The sequence below is a fragment of the Clupea harengus genome, chromosome 18, assembly GCF_900700415.2.
Source record: "Clupea harengus chromosome 18, Ch_v2.0.2, whole genome shotgun sequence".
NCBI classification, from domain to species: Eukaryota; Metazoa; Chordata; class Actinopteri; order Clupeiformes; family Clupeidae; genus Clupea; species Clupea harengus.
Genome location: NC_045169.1, coordinates 19,715,580 through 19,737,173, shown reverse-complemented (window position 1 = coordinate 19,737,173; position 21,594 = coordinate 19,715,580). Strand labels below are relative to the sequence as shown.

Below are 21,594 nucleotides of genomic sequence, written 5' to 3'. Positions count from 1 at the left end.
AGGTCAATTTTCTTAAACAAGGCCTAGGGCTTCCTGAACACATCAGAACAAAGTTGAGTTCAAATGAAAAAAAATAAGCAATTCTATTTAAAGGTAATTTACATTAACACATGTTCAGAACAAAATTAAATTCAAATGAAGACCAAATTGACTGCAATTCTCTTCACAGATCTGGCCTACTACATAACATCCCACTTGTCGATGCAACTTGTCGACTTGTCGAAATATACATTTCTCCCTACTTCTGGCTGTACCACCAAGTTTTTGTGGTGTGGGTAGTTTCTTATGCACATCTTCTCTAGGGATGACTCCTTCATCATTTTCTTTGAAAGTGAAGATGGGCTTTCCATCCACAGACCTCTTACTACTTCGCTTTAGAAACTTTGCACTGATGTCGGCACCATCAACCTTCTCAACCAATCCAACGTAGTTGTAGGATTTGGTTTTGCCTGCAAAGTTCACAATGACAAAGTCCCCAGCACAAAGTCCCCACTGGCACAAATTACCCCAATCCCACCTTTTTGGAAAAAATGCATCATCCAGCAGTTTTTATCTAAAATCATGGTAGCTATATAGATTCATAGTGTAGCTTACCAAAGCACTAAAACATGTGTGAAATGTTTTCAAACTTGTCTATAACTATTCAGACACAACAATCAAAAAACCTTGATCATAGAAATTTTACTTTGGAAGGCAAAAAAACTGTTTCTTTTAACTAAAATGTGCTTTCCTCTCATGCAATGAGGCTCTCTTCTTTGCAGGATGAGTAAAATGGCTGACTCTTCAAAAATGTGTAGTCACATGACCAATTTCTTCTATGGTTCCCTAGAAACAGGGGGTGGCACAACTTCCCCGCTGGCACAAATCACCCCACTCTCCCCTACACACAAACTCATGCACACACACACTCACACAGACACATACACACAAACTCATGCACACACTCACACACAGACACATACACACAAACTCATGCAAACACACCCACACACAAACTCATACACCCACATTTATTTCATTTTTGGAGATCCAGGGGAGATAATAGGTTTCCAAAGAAGCAGATCCAAATCTTACGACAACAAATGGATTTGGATTTACATGTGGTTAGATACCCTGATTCCATCTTATTGTTGTATGAGAGCTGTTGACAGCTGATGTCTATGTCTGAAACTAGAATGGCCACTCCAAAATCAATCAAAACACTTTCATACATACATACACACACCCACACACACACACACACACACACACACACACACACCCACACACACACACACCCACACACACACACACACACACACATGGATGTCTTTGTAAATTGGTTTATTTATCCAGGGATGCACAGATGTCCCTTCCTGTTGGCCTGTTCTGTGTCTGAGGCCCGTATGTCTAAAGGACTCGTGAAGGACGAGCGAAGAACAGAACATTTGCACACCGTGTCTTTGGGCAGAAGAAGGAAGAACAGGCCCACCACTGGCTTCTGTCTCACCGTAAGCTACTGGGAGGGGAATTAGTCGGATGCCAAAATTGGCAATTTATTTGTGACAACCCCACTGTAACCTGCAACATAACATCTAATGGAATAAGAACAGCCTAACAATGTTAATATGCCATGACAAAAAGACTGGTCTGTGACATTGTGCAAGATAAAAAAAGTGCAATTGTGTATGTGTATGTGTGTGTTTGTGTGTGTGTGTGTGTGTGTATTTTAGGTCACACATCTGTGCTGTCATCTTTGGCCCCCTCCTCCCATTGGCTGTGCTTGTGCAGGTTGTGTTCTGGTGATCCCACTCGACCAATAGGGATTCTGTAGGCGGAGAGATGCTGGGCTGTCAACAGCAACATGAGGGTGGCTATGAGTGTTGCTCCCAAACTGCATGCTGGGAGGCCCACCTGTGGATGAGAAGGGCATTGTGGGATTGTAGGCTCTGTGTTGTTAGGCCAATGATGCTTTTACATACGGATGTTAAAGTATCAAGTTAAGTTAGTGCAAATAGCTTGTGTGTGTGTGTGTATTGTCATAGGTGTCTGTTTGTGTGTGAATGTACATGGGGGTCTGTTTGTGTGCATAAGTGTATGTGTACCCGTGTATTCTTTTGTCTATTGGATCGCTTGAAAGGAGCTAGCACTAACCACTGTACCACCAACACCCAGCAACTGGAAAGGAACGGCTTACTACTAATTTGTTCAGAATATAAAATACTGTGGATCTGATTTATTAATAATAATTCATTTTATTTGTAACGCACTCGTCATTTAGAAGAATCTCAGACTGCCATGCATCTCAGATTTGATCATGCATGGCTACTACAGTTGGGTTTCTCAGTTCTGGATGCATAGTAAACAGTAATCGTTTTTCTCTCTCTCTCTCTCTCTCTCTCTCTCTCTCTCTCTCTCTCTCTCTCTCTCTCTCTCTCTCTCTCTCTCTCTCTCTCTCTCTCTCTCTCTCTCTCTCTCTCTTTTTCTGCCTCCGGTGTATGAGTGGTATCCATCTGTCAGCTGTCAGTGCCAGTGTTTGGGAGGCCTTTTCACAACTGCTGCTGAACCGCTCATCCCTTCCTCGTGGCAGGTAATACTATAGTAAACTGTAAGAGTAAAGGCATCTAACTCTTATCTCTTATCCAAATACTATAGTAAACTGTAACAGTAAAGGCATCTAACTCTTATCTCTCATCCAAATACTATAGTAAACTGTAACAGTAAAGGCATCTAACTCTTATCTCTTATCCAAATACTATAGTAAACTGTAAGAGTAAAGGCATCTAACTCTTATCTCTTATCCAAATACTATAGTAAACTGTAATAGTAAAGGTATCTAACTCTTATCTCTTATCCAAATACTATAGTAAACTGTAATAGTAAAGGTATCTAACTCTCATCTCTTATCCAAATACTATAGTAAACTGTAATAGTAAAGGTATCTATCTCGTATCCAAAGCGACACACAGACAACCTGCAGCGATCAGGACTCAAGCCTGGGCCAACTAGCACAGCTGGAGATATCAGAGCACGTCCGTCATTCTTTCACAGGCCACAGTTCCTGTGGACCCACATACTGTGAGTCCATCCATGACACACACACACACACACACACACACACACACACACACATACCATGAGTCGATCCATGACACACACACACACACACCCCAGTGAGTCGATCCATAAGGTAGCGCAGGTTTAGGCATGCCTCCAACATAACAAGTCCTTACGGTAATGATCCCAAATCAGTTTGATCATGGGGGAGAATCAGCTCTTCTCTGAGCTGGAAAGAGCAGTGTTGAGAGACTGCCGAGACTATCTGCTTATCTCTACCACGCGTAGACCTACATAGGTTGCATAGCATGTTCAGACAGGCATCACAGAGGGAGTAAGTAGGGTGACCAGATTTGAGTTTGTGAAAAAGAGGACACTTTGTAGCGGGACCCCGCCCCCTCCCCCACGATGGAGTTTTGACATCTTTTTCACATGCACTGAAGAAGGTGGAACGTAAGGGAGATACCCTTTCCAAAACTTGTAAGGACGTAAGAACTAGTTTGTGAAAGACCCAGGGAAACACAAATATCCGACGAGGCAAAATCCCGGACAATTTTGGAATCCCTGCCGGACGCATTTTTTAGGTCCCGAAAAGAGGACATGTCCGGGCAAAAGAGGACGTGTGGTCACCCTAGGAGTAAGCCACTTGTCGTGCAGAACAGATCAGAAGTGATGTGATCGCTAGGGGTTATGATGTTTAAGCAGACCATTGATTATACCCTTGAATTACACCCAGAACATTATTCTATGCAGTATTGCACTGTAAGTATTGTAAAACAGTGAGAAATGTTGTAAAACAGCTAAATAATACTACATATACTGTAGTGTTTTACTTAATTGATATTTATGCACGAACCACCAATGGCACACAGAAACTGTTGCCATAGGGAGTAGTTGCCAAGCACTCATAGGGAGCACAGGGTCGTTTTTGAGTCAGTGAGACAGTGGCTGGTGTTTGGGGTCGTTTTTGAGTCAGTGAGCCAGTGCAGAAGGCTGGTGTTTTTGAGTCAGTGAGACAGTGCAGATGGCTGGTGTTTTTGAGTCAGTGAGACAGTGCAGATGGCTGGTGTTTTTGAGTCAGTGAGACAGTGCAGATGGCTGGTGTTTTTGAGTCAGTGAGACAGTGCAGATGGCTGGTGTTTTTGAGTCAGTGAGACAGTGCAGATGGCTGGTGTTTGGGGTCGTTTTTGAGTCAGTGAGACAGTGCAGATGGCTGGTGTTTGGGGTAGTTTTTGAGTCAGTGAGACAGGGCCGTTGGCTGGTGTTTTTGAGTCAGTGAGACAGTGTAGATGGCTGGTGTTTGGGGTCGTTTTTGAGTCAGTGAGACAGTGTAGATGGCTGGTGTTTGGGGTCGTTTTTGAGTCAGTGAGACAGTGCAGATGGCTGGTGTTTTTGAGTCAGTGAGACAGTGCAGATGGCTGGTGTTTTTGAGTCAGTGAGACAGTGCAGATGGCTGGTGTTTTTGAGTCAGTGAGACAGTGCAGATGGCTGGTGTTTTTGAGTCAGTGAGACAGTGCAGAAGGCTGGTGTTTTTGAGTCAGTGAGACAGTGCAGAAGGCTGGTGTTTGGCGTTGTTTTTGAGTCAGTGAGACAGTGCAGATGGCTGGTGTTTTTGAGTCAGTGAGACAGTGCAGATGGCTGGTGTTTGCCAGCTGAATAGGACATGATGCACCCACGCCATGGCTCAATAATGAGTGCAGGGAAGCACAGACCAGGTCCTTTGCGAAGTCGCCCTCATGAAATAGTAATCATCATCGTACACAGAGCTATTCATGGCTGCCTCGGGGTGGAATGTGTGTGTGTGTGTGTGTGTGTGTGTATAAGAGTGTGTGTGTACATGTGTTCTCTTTTGTGTGTGAGTGTGTTTATAAGAGTGTGTGTGTACATGTGTTCTCTTTTGTGTGTGTGTGTGTGTGTGTGTGTTTGTGTGTGTGTGTGTGTGTGTGTGTGTGAGAGTGTGTATAAGGGTGTGTGTGTGTACATGTGTTCTCTTTTGTGTGTGTGTGTGTGTGTGTGAGTGTGTGTGAGTGTGTGTATAAGAATGTGTGTGTACATGTGTTCTCTTTTGTGTGTGTGTGTGGGTGCGTGTGTGTGTGCGTGTGTATGTGAGAGAGTGTGTGTATAAGGGTGTGTATGTACATGTGTTCTCTTTTGTGTGTGTGTGTGTGTGGGTGTGAGTGTGTGTGTACTCACCGTGCCCAGCAGATTGCTCAGGGCAATGTCTGTGTACGCTGAGAGGAAGGCTAGGAGAGGAATAAACAGAAAACAGGTTTCACATCTCATGTATCTGCTAGTGCCTACAGAGCTGCTGTGGCTGGACTGAATCCGGCCCTGGCTTGGCCCTGGCTTGGCCCTGGTTTGGTGTGGATTCAGCCCACATTCAGGTGCTATCTGGACCAAATTAGTAATATACTAAATCCATGGTATAAAAAAAAGACCTCTACATAGCTGCCATACAATCAAATGTTATAGTTCTTGATTGGCCCTCTGTGGGTTTAGTTTGAGAGTATTTGGACTTTAGCAGGTTAGGTAGGCAGACTTGTTACCGCTAGCGATGGCAAAGAGGTGTGTCTTCCAGTTGAAAGTGAAGAAGAGCCCGCCCACTGCCATGCAGCCCAGAGCTCCGTTGAACCCCAATAGGCCGGAATAAAGAGCACCATGCCGCACTGCCATCGATAGACCTGCAGGGGGAGACAAAGAGCGCCTTACTTCATCAGGTGATGCTGCATGGAAAACCCAGGCTGTGTAAGTCAGACCCACTTTATACTTTACTGATTGTATCAAGACATTTTTGAGGTACTAACGGACAGTTCATCCAGTGCTCCCTAAGTCTACCTCTATCTTGTAGATGGGGGGCGATGTGATGTCTATTGTAGTATCATCTCATCACCAAGTGGTGGCACCAGAGACAACGCCTTGCATTCCCCAACCCATCTCTCTCTCCCACTCTCTCTTTCTCTCTCCCCCCCCTCTTTCTCTCACACTTTCTCTCTATCTTTCTCCCCCCCTCTCTCTGTCTCTTCTTATCTCTCTCCCTCTCTCTCTGTCTTCCTATCTCTCTCTCTCCCTCTCTCCCACTCTCTCTTTCTCTCTCTCTCTCTCCCCCCCTCTCTCTCTCTCTCTCCCTCTCTCTTTCTCTCTCTCTCACTCAAACCCTTTGTTCAAGATTCACTGCTAACTGGATGCCTAGCACTATCATCAATGGCTCCTAATAATAGCAGCGGTGATTAAGATGCAAGATGTGACGTCTGAGCATCTGCACGCCATTCTAAGGCAAACTGCAGTATCTGTTACAGGCTAGAGCTGCTACTGGCTCACGTCACTTCGGCGTGCTGGGAAAATATATCACTTTGGACAAACTAGTGACATTCCTATTAATACACATTAGACATTGTTAGTGTATCTGTGTGTGTGTGTGTATTATTTAAACTCGTTAAACTCTTTAAAACTAAGAGATCACTGTAATAACTGACCTCTCCTGCTTATTCTACCTATACATTTAGACTCTCTCTCTTTCTCTCTCTTTCTCTCTTCCTCCCTCCCTAATTCCCTGTCTCTCTCACTCTTCTCTGACATACTTCTTCCTCTCTCTCACTGCTGTTCTCCCAGCATGCTCCCCTCTCCCCAAGTGAAGTACACACAGCTACACACTTCTGGCTGACATATTGTGACACGGCGTCAGACAGACCTCGAGCACCAGGCCTGTCAGATCACACTGTTCAGTTTTTATAGTTTAGACACTCCCTGTTTTATTTGTTTATTTCCCACTGACACTCAACACCTTCACTGTCATTTGTGACCAGCTAGGTTACAGTAAAACCCAAACTGTGGTGCCTCACACATATATATATATACTCTATAAACTCTATATACTCTATACTCTATAAACTCTATACTCTATAAACAGTTTACTCTGTGTGATCACTACAACTCAGCGTGCCATTGTGTTGTACTTTAAACAATCAATAATGAAATAATAATCATAATAATCATAATACTATCTAAACACACTCTAAAAAAATCAGCAACACATACTAGCGCACAGTCAACATTCAATTAAATATACAAAATAAAAATTAAAAAGAATATATATATATATATACATATACACTATGCTTTTATCACTTTGAATTGAAGCATGTGGTGAATGACTTTGGAAATAATCACACGGGAACATATATGAAAATCCTGATATTTAAAGTGTGTGTGTGTGTGTATGTGTGTGTGTGTGTGTGTGTGTGTGTGTGTGTGAAAGCCACTCCCTCTAAACAAACAGGCCTCAGTTCCCGTGCACTTAGATTGATTGAGACATTTCAACCTCACGCATAACAGGCGTGGGCAGGAGTGTTCTGCTGAGAACGAGTTTGGCAAACTGAAGATAAGGGTTTTAAACTGCACAGTCACTGTCATTATCTTCCTCGGACATTAATGTATGCCAAAACCAAGAGGAGCCACGTCTCTTCATTTTTTTTTTGTCCTCTATCCCCCTCCGTAGTTTTAAAATGATGGTTCAGGTGAACGTAGTTGCAATGCAAAAGGCCAAGTTGATCTGTCATCTTTTTTCAGTGTGAAGTCTGCACAGAGCACCATTAACACTGAACATGGTCTCAAGGTTAGAGAACCCAAGTCTGCACAGAGCACCCTTAACACTGAACATGGTCTCAAGGTGCTTTAGAGAACCCAAGTCTGCACAGAGCACCCTTAACACTGAACATCGTCTCAAGGTGCTTTAGACTCTAAAGTTTAGAGAACCCAAGTCTGCAGAGAGCACCATTAACCCTGAACATGGGCTCAAGGTGCTTTAGAGAACCCAAGTCTGTACAGATCACCATTAACACTGAACATGTTCTCAAGGTTAGAGAACCCAAGTCTGTACAGAGCACCATTAACACTGAACATGGTCTAAAGGTGCTTTAGAGAACCCACGGCACAAAGGCGACAAGAAACAGTGCCAAGGACAAACTCCATTTTAACAAGATGAAGGCTTCAGCAGTACTCAGCTCCTGTCCTCTCCTCTCCTCTATATTACGACCCTTTCCTTTCTTCTCCTCCTCTCACCTCTCCTCCTCTCCTCTCTACTTCAGCCCTTTCCTCTCCTCTCCTCTCCTCTCCTTTCCTCCCCTCTCCTCTCCTCTCATCTCTTCTCATCTCTTCTCTGCATATCTCTGAGTGTTGACAAGTACAGCAGGCCTTCTGTGAGTGAGTGAGTCACCCCAACACTCCTCTACTTTACATTACTACCCTCTCTTCTCCTCCCTTTCCTCTTCTCCTCTCCTCCTCTTTCCTTTCTTCTCCTCCTCTCCTCTCTACTTCAACCCTTTCCTCTCCTCATCTCCTCTCCTCTCCTCTCTTCTCTTCTCTGCATATCTCTGAGTGTTGACAAGTACAGCAGGCCTTCTGTGAGTGAGTGAGTCACCCCAACACTCCTCTACTTTACATTACTACCCTCTCTTCTCCTCCCTTTCCTCTTCTCCTCTCCTCCTCTTTCCTTTCTTCTCCTCCTCTCCTCTCTACTTCAACCCTTTCCTCTCCTCATCTCCTCTCCTCTCCTCTATTCTCTTCTCTGCATATCTCTGAGTGTTGACAAGTACAGCAGGCCTTCTGTGAGTGAGTGAGTCACCCCAACACTCCTCTACTTTACATTACTACCCTCTCTTCTCCTCCCCTGTCCTCCTCTCTCCTGTTCTGTCTCTATTCTTCACCTCTTCCTTCCTTCCTTCTATCCTCTGCTCCTCTTTCTTTTCCTCTCCTCCTCTCCTCTCCTCTCCTCTCCTCTCATCTCTTCTCTTCATATCTTTATGTTGACAAGAACGCCAGGCCTTCTGTGAGTGAGTCACCCCAACACTCTCCTCTACTTTACATTACTACCTTCTCGTCTCATCTCCTGTCTTCCTCTCTCCTGTTCTATCTCTCTTCTTCACCTCTCCCTTCCTTCTATCCTCTGCTCCTCTTTCTTCTCCTCCTCTCCTCCTCTCCTCTATCTTCTCTTCTCCTCTCATCTCTTCTCTTCATATCTTTGTGTTGACAAGAACGCCAGGCCTTCTGTGAGTGAGTCACTCCCTCACGCTAGACTACTCTCACCTCCTTCCTTTTCCTCCTGTCCTGTCCTCTCCTCTCCTCTCCCTCAATCCCCTCTCCTCTTTCGTCCCCTCTCCTCCACTCTCACCTGTCCTCGCCTCTCTTTCCTCCCCTATCCTCCCCTCCCGACGAGAAGGCCTCTGAAGGAAGGGTATAGAAGGAAGGGTGGCCTCTGGGCAGAAACATAGCTAGGGAAAATATTTAACAGGGTAAGGTGGAATCTATGAAGAAGCACTATGGTTCCAACTGAGCTAAAGACCAGGCAGAAGGGTTTTATTACTTTTATTCCTTTTATCATGATTTTAGTAATCCAAGAAGCCTATCGGAACATCAGGTTCTGATAAAATGTTGATCTTTTTTCTTTCTTTTTTTTTTTTTTTTTTTTTTTTTTTTTTTACTCCATGTATTGCTCTTGCTGCTTGCTTTTATTGATTTTATGTAAAGCACTTTGAACTGCAACTCTTGTACGAACTGTGCTATATAAATAAAGTCTTACTTACTTACTTACTTACTCCCATCTCTCCTTCTCCTCCCCTATCCTCCCCTCCCATCTCTGATCTCTTCTTCTCTGAGTGCTGCCAAGTACAGCAGGCCCTTTGTTAGCCAGTGACTCACTCCCTCGCCTCTCCCTTCTCATTGGAGGAAATATGGAGCCCCAGATGCTCTCCTTCCATTAACGCTTAATGTTCTCTCTGCTGCCATGCCATTTCAAACCGCAACACATCTCCTCCATCTCCATCTCTATCTCCGTCTCTCTATCTCTCAGTCTCTTTCTCCCTCTCTCTCTCTCTCTCTCTCTCTCTGTTTATTTTTATAAATCTTCTATCTCTCTAATAACGTTCATGGGCATGACAAATACACACATATTCATAGTGTGCCTAGTGTAGAAATACGCAGATATTCATAGGGTGCAATTCTCCCTCCCTCTTCTCTCTCTCTCCCTCTCTCTAGCTCTATCTCTCCCTCCCTCTTCTCTCTCTCTCCCTCTCTCCCCCCCTCTCTAACTCTATCTAATAAGTTAGATAGGCATGACAAACACACAAGCATTCATAGCACCAAAACAAATTCTGTCTCTCTCTCTCTCTCTCCATCTTTCTCTTCCCTCTAACCTTATCTCCTCCCTCGTTACCGTGACGATTATTACTTCTGCTCTCTTCCTCCATCTGGCAGTCTGTCCCTCTCTCTCTCTTCCTTTATCTATCCATCACTTTCAGGCTCTCACACCCTCCATTGGATGAGCTTTCTACTTCCAAGTGGGTTAGAGGGTTACATAAAAGACGAGTCATAAGAGCTCAGTAACCTACATATGGGAGTCTCATGCTCAGAATGGGAATTATCCCATTTGATTTTCTTTCAGCTTCTCCGTCGCTATGGATACATGCTCTTTTCTTGCGTGTGTGTGTGTGTGTGTGTGTGTGTGTGTGTGTGTGTGTGTGTGTGAGACCGAGAGGGAACAACAGCAATTGAGAGAGAGAGAGAGAGAGATGAGGAGTGATTGTCTCTTGAAGACAATATTCTGTGAACGTCAAGGAAAAATGTACATGGTGAAAGATTAAACTATTCTAATCTCGCCATTTCTACAGTTATTGTCCTTCAGTGTGTCTCTCCCTCTACTCAAGAGTTATCCACATCACATGGGTGTGGGTATTATGAATATAATATTGCCAAAAATGTGATTTACATACAAATATTTTTTTATATTAAATAAAACAAAGAAGTAAGAAGGAAAACTAGGGGCGGATGAATTGGATTATACTGTACATACATACATACATACATACATACATACATACGCACATACATACATACATACATACATACATACATACACACGCATGCACGCATACATACATACAAACATACATACACACATACACACACAAATACACACATGCATACATACATTAGTGTCACTAGAGACACTAGTGTCTGTGTGTGTGTCTGTGTGTGTGTGTGTGGTGTGAGGGGGTGGGTGTTATAGACTTATTTATTTTTGAAGAGGAGGCCTTAGATGGCTTCATCAATCTGAGCCTCCTACCCACCTGCGACATGAGCATAGATCCCCCACTGACAGTGGTTTCCTGTCTGTTGTGTGTGTGTGTGTGTGTGTGTGTGGAGTGTGACTCATACACATTTAGGCTGCTGTGAGACACCCCATGGGGAAACTGATTAGTGCAGTCAGGAGGACAGTCTTGTTTGTCTGTCTTTCTTCCTCTCTTCCTTCCTTCCTTCCATTCTTTCTTTCTTTCTTTCTATCTATATTTCTTCCTGCCGCTTAGAGGCAGGCGCTTACACACACCCTTTCAAATAAAACTGTGAATGTATGCACTCAGACAGCCATACACACCCATAGTGTGTGTGTGTGCGTGTGCGTGTGCGTGTGTGTGTGTGTACTGTGAATGTATGCACTCAGACAGCCATACACAGCGTGCAAGTCTCTCTCACACACACACACACCACCCACATATACTGCCAAATATTACACTTTGAAGTGTCTGTCTTTGTAGGATGGAAGACATTCACATACACACACATAGCCAACATGCAACACCCATAGTGTGTGTGTGTGTGTGTACCCATTGCATAAATCAAATTTGTGGCTCTAAAATCCCTTTTATCTGCGATAACTCCTCACTGATAAATACCCAACTTTGTCTTTAAGCACTGGGTACCTTCCCTCACACACACACAAATCTACACACACACACCACGCAGATACACACACAAACCTCTACACACACCACGCAGAAACAGGGAGAGAGAGAAAGGCATTTACACATATCTAACATGTAGCATCCAACATTGGACGGAATAACCCAAGATCACGATTATCTCTGAAATGTCTATTTTAATGAAATTATAACTCCTTGATTCTCTTCCTACACACACACACACACAGACACAAATACAAACATGATAACTCATTGATTCTCTTCCTACACACACACACACACACGATAACTCATTGGTTCTCTTCCTACACACAAACACAAACACGATAACTGAGCACCACCACTTACCGACCAGGGTGCCGACCCCGGAGCCCAGGAGGGCGTGGACACACATGAGGGGGGAGAAGATCAGCACGCCGCCCAGGATGAGCACAGAGGGCCACAGGGCCCCACAGGCGTAGATCTGCCCCACGCCCAACACCACCCCCTGCAGGAGCTGACCGGAACAACAACAGGGCGAAAAAATGTTAAGTGGTGCAGTGTTTGTTTGTGTGTGAGTGTGTGTGTGTGTGAGAGAGAGAGTGTGAGGGTGAGTGTGTGTGTGTGTGTGTGTGTGTGTGTGTGTGTGAGGGACCGGACGGTCACCCCACGTTCTTTTAGGGATGTGGCGACTGGAATTGGTGGTGCAGGGGAAATACAGTGCAGGAGATGGTGGTTTTGATATAAAAATATATATATATATTTATTTACAGGGGGACTGTCAACCCCAACACAGTGCACACAACATAAACACATATAAGTCAAACAGATCACAGATAGGCACTGGCACTCTAGGCACCTGCTTGGCCGATTAGGCCCAAATATCGGCACCCTCTCAAGGCCCAAGCCAGGCCCAAACTAGGCCCAGGCACTCAGCCCGAAGCTAAGTACATAGCTAGCCGTACCAACCAATCCAAACAAAACAAGCACACAAAAACAGGCACAAAGACAAAGCACAAAGACACCGTGTCCCCACAACTAGACACAAAAACACTTCCTTCACTCCGGTAAACAGGGAAGTGTTTTTGTCTTAATACCTCTGTCCGTGCTCTCATGCCTCTCATAAACAGTCTCTCCTTCTCTACACATGAAGCACCCTTTAAATAGGGCACAGCCATTTGGGCTTAATTATATCCAACATTTGAATCAGGTGAGCCAGGACCCAACCATTATGGGGGAGGAGTCCAAGAGTCTTAAAGGGCACCATTCCTTTTTGCCACGGTGAGGAGGGGGAGAATTCTCCTTCTCACAGTGTGTGAGTATGAGTGTGTGAGCGTGTGAGCGTGTGTGTGTGTGTGTGTGTGTGAGTGTGAGTGTGCGTGTGCGTGTGCATGTGCATGTGCTTGTGCGTGAGTGCGTGTGCGTGAGTGTGTGTGCGTGAGTGCGTGTGTGCGAGTGTGAGTGTGTGTGAGTGTGAGTGCGTGTGCGTGTGTGACTGAATGTCCTAAATTGCATCTTAAAATGTGCTGTATGCAGCTTATGATGTCAAAACAGAGCTACTTTTAGACTTCCAATCTCCGTGCTCAATCCATCCGGGCTATCTGATGCATAGGGATGTAGAATAGCTGGAACATCCTTCAGGTTTAATAAGGAATTCTTTTCTGACCTTCTGTCTCCTGATAAAGGTCCCAAAATAGCAGCCAGCCCTCCGTTTTCAAGAGCTCTTGGCCATATGTATGTGTGCGTGTGTGTGTGTGTGTGTCTGTGTGTGTGTGTGTGTCTGTGTGTGTGTGTGTATGTGTGTGTGTGTGTGTGTGTGGCCATATGTTTACTAAATTGAACAGATGAGCAAAGCCTGCACGCTCCTGAGTAAAGGACTTGACTGAGTGACTCAGGTGGAGGAGTGGGTGAAATTGATGAGGAGAAACCCTACGCAGGGACATCAGGAAGGAGCCGTTAGGCAACACGTCTCTGTCTCTGTCTCTGTGTCTATCTCTGGTATGAGCAAGAGGGCTAAAAAGAAAATGGAATGGCCTGCTTTCTATACACGCACACACAGAACACCAGAACAAATAAAAAACCTTGGTAAAAGGTGTCTTATTTAGTTAAGTCCTTTTAAACAAGTAGAACAGTGAAGGTGTGAAGTGAAAATGTTACTAGCTTTGAGCTTAACACTTGTACTTTTGAACTTACTCTGGAGATAAATAAACGAGATTCTTATTCTAGATTGTTCTGTGTTTATCTGCCCATCTGTGTGAGTATGTTGTTCCCACACAGTAAACACTGGGTTGTTTTGCACAGAACAAGGAAAGCTCTGATTGAGGCCTCTCAATGCCAACCAGGCGTTCCGTCTATTCCGTGCGGTTCCGTTCCGTGCAAGTGCCTGAAAAATCAGCCCAGCTACTTGGTTTGTTTCTCTCCTGCAATTTTAAAGCACTCAGATTCATTCAGTGTCCTTTTAGAGAGCTCATCTTAAAAGCCTTTTTCCTTTGCTGTGTCTGCGCTCTAAGAGCCAAAATCGTTTGACCTTTATCACACACACTTTTATCACACATTATCACTCAGAGTATATGAAGAAGGCAGCCAGCATGTGTTGTCCACACCCAGTTACTGCTTACATACTTGTTTCACACTAGTATGCATAGACTAGTATGCAGTGCTCACAAATGCCTGGCCAGCATGTGTTGCCCACACCCAGTTACCGCTTACATACTTGTTCCACACTAGTATGCATAGACTAGTATGCATTCACTAGTATGCAGCATACACAAATGCCTGGAATGCAGTTACAAAAGTACAGATAAGTCTCATAATAGACAGCACTAAGACTTCATTTCATGGTGCATTGCTCTGTTCTTCTGTATTTCTTGCTAAAAATGTGAATGTTTGTTTGCTTGGTAGCTATGCATTAGAGTTCAATTTCATGCCACGCTGCCTTATTATGCAGTTCCTTCTAAGAATAGCGTGAATATTAGTTTACTTCGCTACATTTGCATAATTTCTTAACCTGCATAGAGTGTATACTGCAAAGCCATTGGTCATGGAATTCTGTTAGTGTGTGAAAACCAGTGTATAAAATCTTTGGAAAACGTGTCTTATTTAGTCAAGTCCTGTTAAGAGAAGAGAAAAAAGTGTACAGGAAACATCTCAGTCCATTCCTAACTTTCTACTTTGAACACTTTCATAATTTTTTTGAATTATTTGGACAATAACTGTCAGGTTGGTGTAATAACTGGTGTTGTGTATCAGTTCTTACTTGTGGGACGTGGAGCTGGGTGTGGTTAAGGCCCTCTGGCGCCCCCGGTGGCGTTGCAGGGTAGTGCGGGAAGTAGGGATGGTCAACACCGGTGCAGGAGAGGAAGAGCACGATCACCATGTTGAAGGGAAACACGGCCACAGGGAGATCCCAGCGGTCCAGCAACGGACCCAAGCCACTGAACAGAAACGTGCTGGAACCATAGACATGGAGCATAAGAGTGTGTGTCTGTGACTGTGGGTGTGTGTCCGTGTGTGTCTGTGGGTGAGTGTCTGTGTGCGTCTGTGGGTGTGTGTGTGTGTGGTGAGGGGGGTATAGGTGTGTAAATGGCAATACATCTGTATCTCTATCTGTGTGTGTGTGTGTGTGTGTGTGTGTGTGTGTGTGTGTGTGTGTGTGTGTGTGTGTGTGTGTGATTTCCTCACCACGTGGCTCCACCGAGACAGGCAGGTATAAGCAGCCACCAGTACCAGTCTCCTGCTGAGCTGAACACACCCATCAGGAGAGCCACCAACATCCCATTGAAACCATGTAGCCCGCCAGCAATCTCTGCACTTCACACACACACACACACACATGCAACACACACACACGCACACACACACACACACACACACATGCACACAAACACGCGCACACACACACACACACACACATACAAACATGCACACACATGCACACACACACACACACACACACACACAATAATTACATAAAATAATTACTTAATAACATACTTTTACATTTAAGACATGCCTTCATCCAAAATGATATAATTAAGGTAAGGTATCATTTGTATCAATCGGTGTGCTCTTTAGAAATGCAATAATTGGTATTATAATTTGTGCTCCTGGCTATAGGTGAAAAGGAGACAGAGTGTATATGTGTTTGTAGGGGGAGCTTGTGTGTTTCAGTGTGAGTGTGTCTGTTTTTTTGTGTGGAAATTTGTATGTAGGTATGTTCCTGTCTGTGTTATCTATGTGAGGTTCAACACAGGATTGTGTGTGTGTATGTGCTTGTGTGTGTATGTGCATGTGTATGTGTGTATGCGAGTGTCTATCTTTGTGTGTGTGTGTGTGTGTGCATGTGTATGTGTGTATGCGAGTGTCTATGTTTGTGTGTGTGTGTCTGTGTGTGTGTGTGTGTGCATGTGTATGTGTGTTTGCGCGTGTCTTTGTGTGTGTGTGTGTGCATGTGTATGTGTGTGTGCGCGTGTCTATGTGTGTGTGTGTGTGCATGTGTATGTGTCTGTGTGCGTGTCTATGTTTGTTTGTGTGTGTTATCCCCCCACCACCCTCCTCCACCTCACCTGTCCTGTCCTATGATGATGGCTGTGAGGGTGGACGCCAGCAGGCCCACGGTCCCCAGGAGGGCCTGCCAGGGGCTGGCCATGACCAGCGCCCCCAGGACCAGTGCACCGCTGACGGGGTTGTTGGCCAGGATCACCCTGGCAACCCCACGCAAGATCCACTCCACCAGCTGCAGAGGGAAGGGTTTGTCTGAGGGGTAGGGAGGGTAAGGGAAAGAGAGAGAGATAATGAGAGAGAGAGAAAGATAATTAGAGAGAGAAAGAATGAGAGGTGTTATTTGTTAACTCTTTAATTTATCGTTTAGCTATATCCTTTTACTAAACACTTCAACATTCCTTGCGATATTTTTACGAGATATAGTATGCGCTATCTGACAATGAGCTACCGTACAGAAGTTAGAGTCACGCAGTGATCATTAAAGATGGAAATTACATTATTTTGGTCAATTCCTTGGCAACTATCAAATTTGCCTCTGTGCAGACCCAGTTTCTTAAGCACCATATACTCCGAACTAGGTTAGAGATTTCAGTCACGTTCACATACACATTTACAAGCACAAACACAGAATTTCACCATAGGGATAAGGACATGCCTGCCCCTGCAGTCAGTCAGTGGTTTACTTGTCTCTAGTTTACTTGTCTCTCTGACGCAGTTCTGGTCTCTCTCTGCAAGGCTCCCCATTCAGTGCCTGTAGTCGAGGATCGCAGTGGAGGAGCTGTTTTCTAAAGTTTACAGAAGGAGAAGTAATCGACTGCAGGCACTGAATGGTTTGCTACGTCGCAACGAGCAAACAGTAATTTCCTACAGTTTGTTTACAGTCGTTGAGGTAAACAGATGCTGATGTAGGGACCCTTTCCACATTATCAGACGCTTGTTTCTTTCTTTTCAGGGGAACTTTCCCCAAAGAGTATGTTTTCAGGTGAGCTCCTACCCTCCATGAACTTGCTGAAGTGGCTCATCTCTCCCGTGCAGTAGAGCAGGACGGAGACCACCATCCCTCGGGGAGCGCGGGCGCGGGCATGGTCCTCTCCCTTCTTTGGAGTCCACATGTCCTAGAGGCACAGTAACAAACCCAGAATGTAAAAAAAAAAACTGAAAAAACAGATTAAATCTGGAGAGGGGACCTATGGATCACCACAGTTTGACCAGGGTCTCAAAGAGTCTGCTAACATACAGGAACACTCATCCTGAACTGTGTCTATTTACATTAGGCTATTCTGGTTCATCAGGCTGATCTTGTCAATAAACTGTATTTGTTCTAGTTGGCATCCGGGTGATCCGACTACCAATCAAATCGTAGATACCAAGGAATGTTGTTAAATCAACATTCCAATGTCAACGTTAATTTTTACTAAATCAACGCTGACCTCTGATGTTAATTTCTTTATTACTTTTGCACCCTGCAATTTAAATCACAACTTCCTATAAATGACATCATACATAACTAAACTCCCGTCTCAACCCATTTTAAACCACTAAATGACTATTTAATACCGCACACTGTGTGTGTAGCCTGTGAGTAGCTACACCTTGGTCACTGTTATCCAGAAAATACCACAAACCCTGTCTGACACCACTATAGCAGGCACCTTAATGTGAAAATATGCAGTCAGTAAGTGTAGTTAGTTAGTTTATGTATAGGCTACTCAATGCAGACGCAGCACTATGTTAAAGCATTCTGCTGAGATCACACCCTGTCACGTGCAGCCATATAGTCTACCCAGCAACAGGTTCACCGAACTTTCAAGCTCCTCCATTGTTGGGTTGTAAGCAAGTGGCATGAGACCACAGCTCCTGGAAAGCATGCCTACCTGCAAGGGTGCTTCTGCAGATGGAGAACAACACAGGCACTGGTCCACAGTGCTGTACTGTGATGGTCAATGGAAAAACGCTCTCTATCTTCTGCCTCTCCTCGACTTGTCCTCTATCTCTTTCTCTTTCTATGTCTTCTCTCTCTTCCTTGTCCACTATCTCTATCGATCAATCTATCTATCTATCGCTCTCTCTCTCTCTCTCTGTCTTCCCTCTCTCTCTCCCTATATCTCTGTCTCCCTCTCACTCGTATAGCTTCCTGTCACTGCGTATAGCTTGGTGCAAGTAAGCCTGTGTGCCCCAGATCATGCCCTATGAGTTCAGTGGGTAATACATTGACCGTACCGGGATAGCCATGTGGACAAAGTCCGTTTCCTGAGGACCTGATGCCATCTCCCCTCGCATCCACCGTCTCTGTTACTCTGTCACCCATTCCCTTTTGTTTACTTTTAGACGCTTTGAGCTGTGATACTTGTTATCTCAACCCACCGGATTATATGGGGCTTAAAAAAATGAAGACAGCATTGTTTGTTTAGATGGTCAAACACTTGGCCTGTTTGTTTATGGGTCGTGTGAACTCACAGGTCAACTATTTATCTAAATATTGCACACTTCATCTGGCCGTATGAAAAATAACACAACAAATGTGTTAGTAGTGTTCTCACAATTCACAGTTTACCACATAACTGAAAATCCTTGGCGGACATGCTAGGCATTTATCTTATTGTGGCATTATAAAGCAAGTAATCTCTCATAAAATGGATACTTGGATGGACATTTGTCATAATAATCCATATCTGCGTCAGTTTTACTCTCTGAATCTCCCACTGCTTTCTCCCGTTTACTTTACTCATGCATCTGTTTGTCTTATACACCCCCGTGTTATGTCTCTGTGTTCAGAATTATGCTGTTTTGTTGACGATCTTGCGAGACCTGTGGCATCCTTTTCCCACACTGTAAACCCAAACAGTTCTACTAACTTATTAAAATGATGTATTCATTACTTAAAACCTGGTATTTAGTTGACCCAACTTTAAATGTATTAGTTTTCTGAGCAAGTGAAGACGTTTTAATTGTATTGGAATGTATTTGTTTGAGTAAACATTGCCTGATAACTCATATTTTTTTAGTTTCATTCAAACGTGACGTCTGACGTCATCAACGTCGTTGCAGGACTAGTTCAGAACAGAATCAGAGATCTTGTGATGAGAGACAGAGACAGCAGACTTAATAATTGTATAGTATCAGTTAGACTTCTATAAGCATGTTCCTCCTGTAGAAGAGGAGTCGACCAACTTTGTAGGGTGACCATATTTGAGTTTGTGAAAAAGAGGACACTTCGTCGCGGGGAGGGGCGTGGTAGTGTGTAGCATACAGATGACCCCGCCCCCTCCCCCCGCGACGGAATTTTGACACCTTTTCCACATGCAGATGTCATGTGCTGTTGTAAACAATGCAACTAGTGGAAGCGGCACGGTGCACAGTGTTGCCAGATTGGAAATGGTGAAGTATAGTATTAAATGCTCAAAATAATCGTTTTTGGAGGATAATTATCGTGAATCTGGCAACACTGAGAGGCCGGTCGACCAATGACAGTTCTCGCTACAGTCAGAGCTTGTGCTAGAAGGTGGAACGTAAGGGAGATACCCTTTCCTAAACTTGTAAGGGCGTAAAAACTAGTTTGTGAAGGACCCAGAGAAACACAAATATCCGACGAGGCAAAATCCCGGACGATTTTGCAATCACTGCCGGACGCTTGTCCGGGTAAAAGAGGACGTCTGGTCACCCCACCAAAGGAGATATTTTAGTAATCCTGTCGCTGCTAAGCGTCCTTATCTGGTAAGTAAACAGTGTTTTTTAGGTGTTTGTTGCGACAAAATTGCGGGAGCAAGTGAAATTGCGATAAGAAGTGGCTAATTTCCCTCTTTGTAATTATTATTGAGTAATCACGTTTTGGCTGTCAAGTAGCAAGTTCAGTTGCACGACTGTTGGCGCTGGCGGCTAGGAAGCTAAAGAGCTAAAGAGCTAGTTAGTGGGTTATTTCCCCCCAAATATGTTCATGTGCAAAGTAAACAACAATCAATTGTTTATGTTGAAAACAACTCATGTTCTACAGAAACACCATATAATTCATATCAGCATGCTAAGGTTATATGTAACTTTTTAGCAGCTAGCTAGCTTCTATGTGTTTTATGGATCTGATGGATAAAAGTGTTAGCAGCAAGCTAACAATAATGGTCGAGAACTTCAGTTAAGACCTACAATATTCTTTTTGCCCTGACAGCATTCGTGTTGCATATAAACAACAAACCGATTTGATGTAGACATATAAGAAGAGGAGTCAACCAAAGGAGATATTTTTTGTGTACAGGCATCACGGACTGGCAAGACAGCAGAGGTGCTACGGGTGATCCTCGAGGCTTATGACCTTCAGGTATGTCTAGGTGATCACATTTTGTTTGTTACTGAAACTTTAATATTAGTTGATACTCTGTATTATTAATTGCCAGTTTTTTTGTAAGTGTTTCCATTTAAACTGTCCTGGTAATTGTATTGATGGTGTTTTGCAGGAGGAGTAAGAGCCAGATTTTGATGATGCTCCTGTTGCTCTCCTTACATCGGGCCCCGACCCCTTCAGCTGCGAGAACATCTTTGAATTGGGTGCAGAGGATTTCTGAGGCATTTATGTTGTTGTTTGGCCTGACATATGCTTTCAATTTAGAATATCCCAAAAAACTCACGCACACCTTCTCATACAGAACCTTTTTATGTGTCTGGAAGACAAAAAAACCTCTGAAACCGTCCTTACTCACCTTAAAAAAATATTTGTTGAAATAAACGATTTGTTGTTGACTTGTTAACTTTGTAACGCTGTTCTTTAAAGCTTTAATGTAATCTTTTATTTTGTCAGTTGTTTTACAAGAAATATAAATGATGTGATACCTCTTAAGTTTTTCTCATTTCACTGTTTTTAATAGAAATCTTACATAGATTTGAATGTTTCTTGTAGAGTAACTTTCAGTTTAAAGTCAGTTTGTAAACACAACCAGAAAATCAGTATATGTGGTCAATAATTGAAAATAAGTATTGCTCAATTAAAAAAAGTTAGCTATTTAAGTATTACCTACTCAGAATAATCAAGCGGAGTTAACTTAAAAAAAGTAAGCTTATTAAGTATTATTTACTCAGAATAATTAAGTTGAACTCTGAGTTGAACTATTAAGTGCACTGAACTTGATTTTTAAGGCTTAAAACTTAATTTTATTTTGTGTTGTTGAGTGAAAATAATTTAGTACATAGAGGTTAAAAGATTTAAGTATAAAAATATTTGAATATAAGTTCAGAGAACTTAAAAATTATGAAAACGATAACAAAATAAATCAGTATAGCCGATGTATCATTTTTAAGTTAAGTTTACTTAAAAATAATAATATATGTACTCAAATTTTAT

The 21,594-nt window shown here is 43.5% G+C and overlaps 1 protein-coding gene across 1 annotated transcript; it reads right to left on the bottom strand.

Moving 5' to 3' along the window:
* Positions 1–1,308: 1,308 nt before the first annotated feature.
* On the bottom strand, positions 1,309–17,840 carry si:dkey-183c6.7 (urea transporter 1). The gene is made up of 8 exons (XM_031584740.2): positions 17,263–17,840; positions 16,331–16,520; positions 15,447–15,575; positions 15,022–15,214; positions 12,135–12,282; positions 5,583–5,717; positions 5,230–5,279; positions 1,309–1,893 (listed from the first exon to the last, which is right to left on the bottom strand). The coding sequence occupies exons 1-8, from the start codon at positions 17,378–17,380 to the stop codon at positions 1,714–1,716; spliced, it is 1,143 nt and encodes a 380-aa protein (XP_031440600.1). The 5' UTR covers positions 17,381–17,840; the 3' UTR covers positions 1,309–1,713.
* Between the last annotated feature and the right edge of the window lie 3,754 nt (positions 17,841–21,594).

Coding starts and splice junctions, on each gene's coding strand:
- si:dkey-183c6.7 (XM_031584740.2), bottom strand. CDS start 17,380: ATGTGGACTCCAAAGAAGGGAGAGGACCATGCCCGCGCCCGCGCTCCC. Junction 15,215..15,446: donor TGTCTCGGTGGAGCCACGTG/GTGAGGAAATCA, acceptor CTATGGTTCCAG/CACGTTTCTGTTCAGTGGCT. Junction 5,280..5,582: donor CCTCTTTGCCATCGCTAGCG/GTAACAAGTCTG, acceptor TTCCTCTCCTAG/CCTTCCTCTCAGCGTACACA.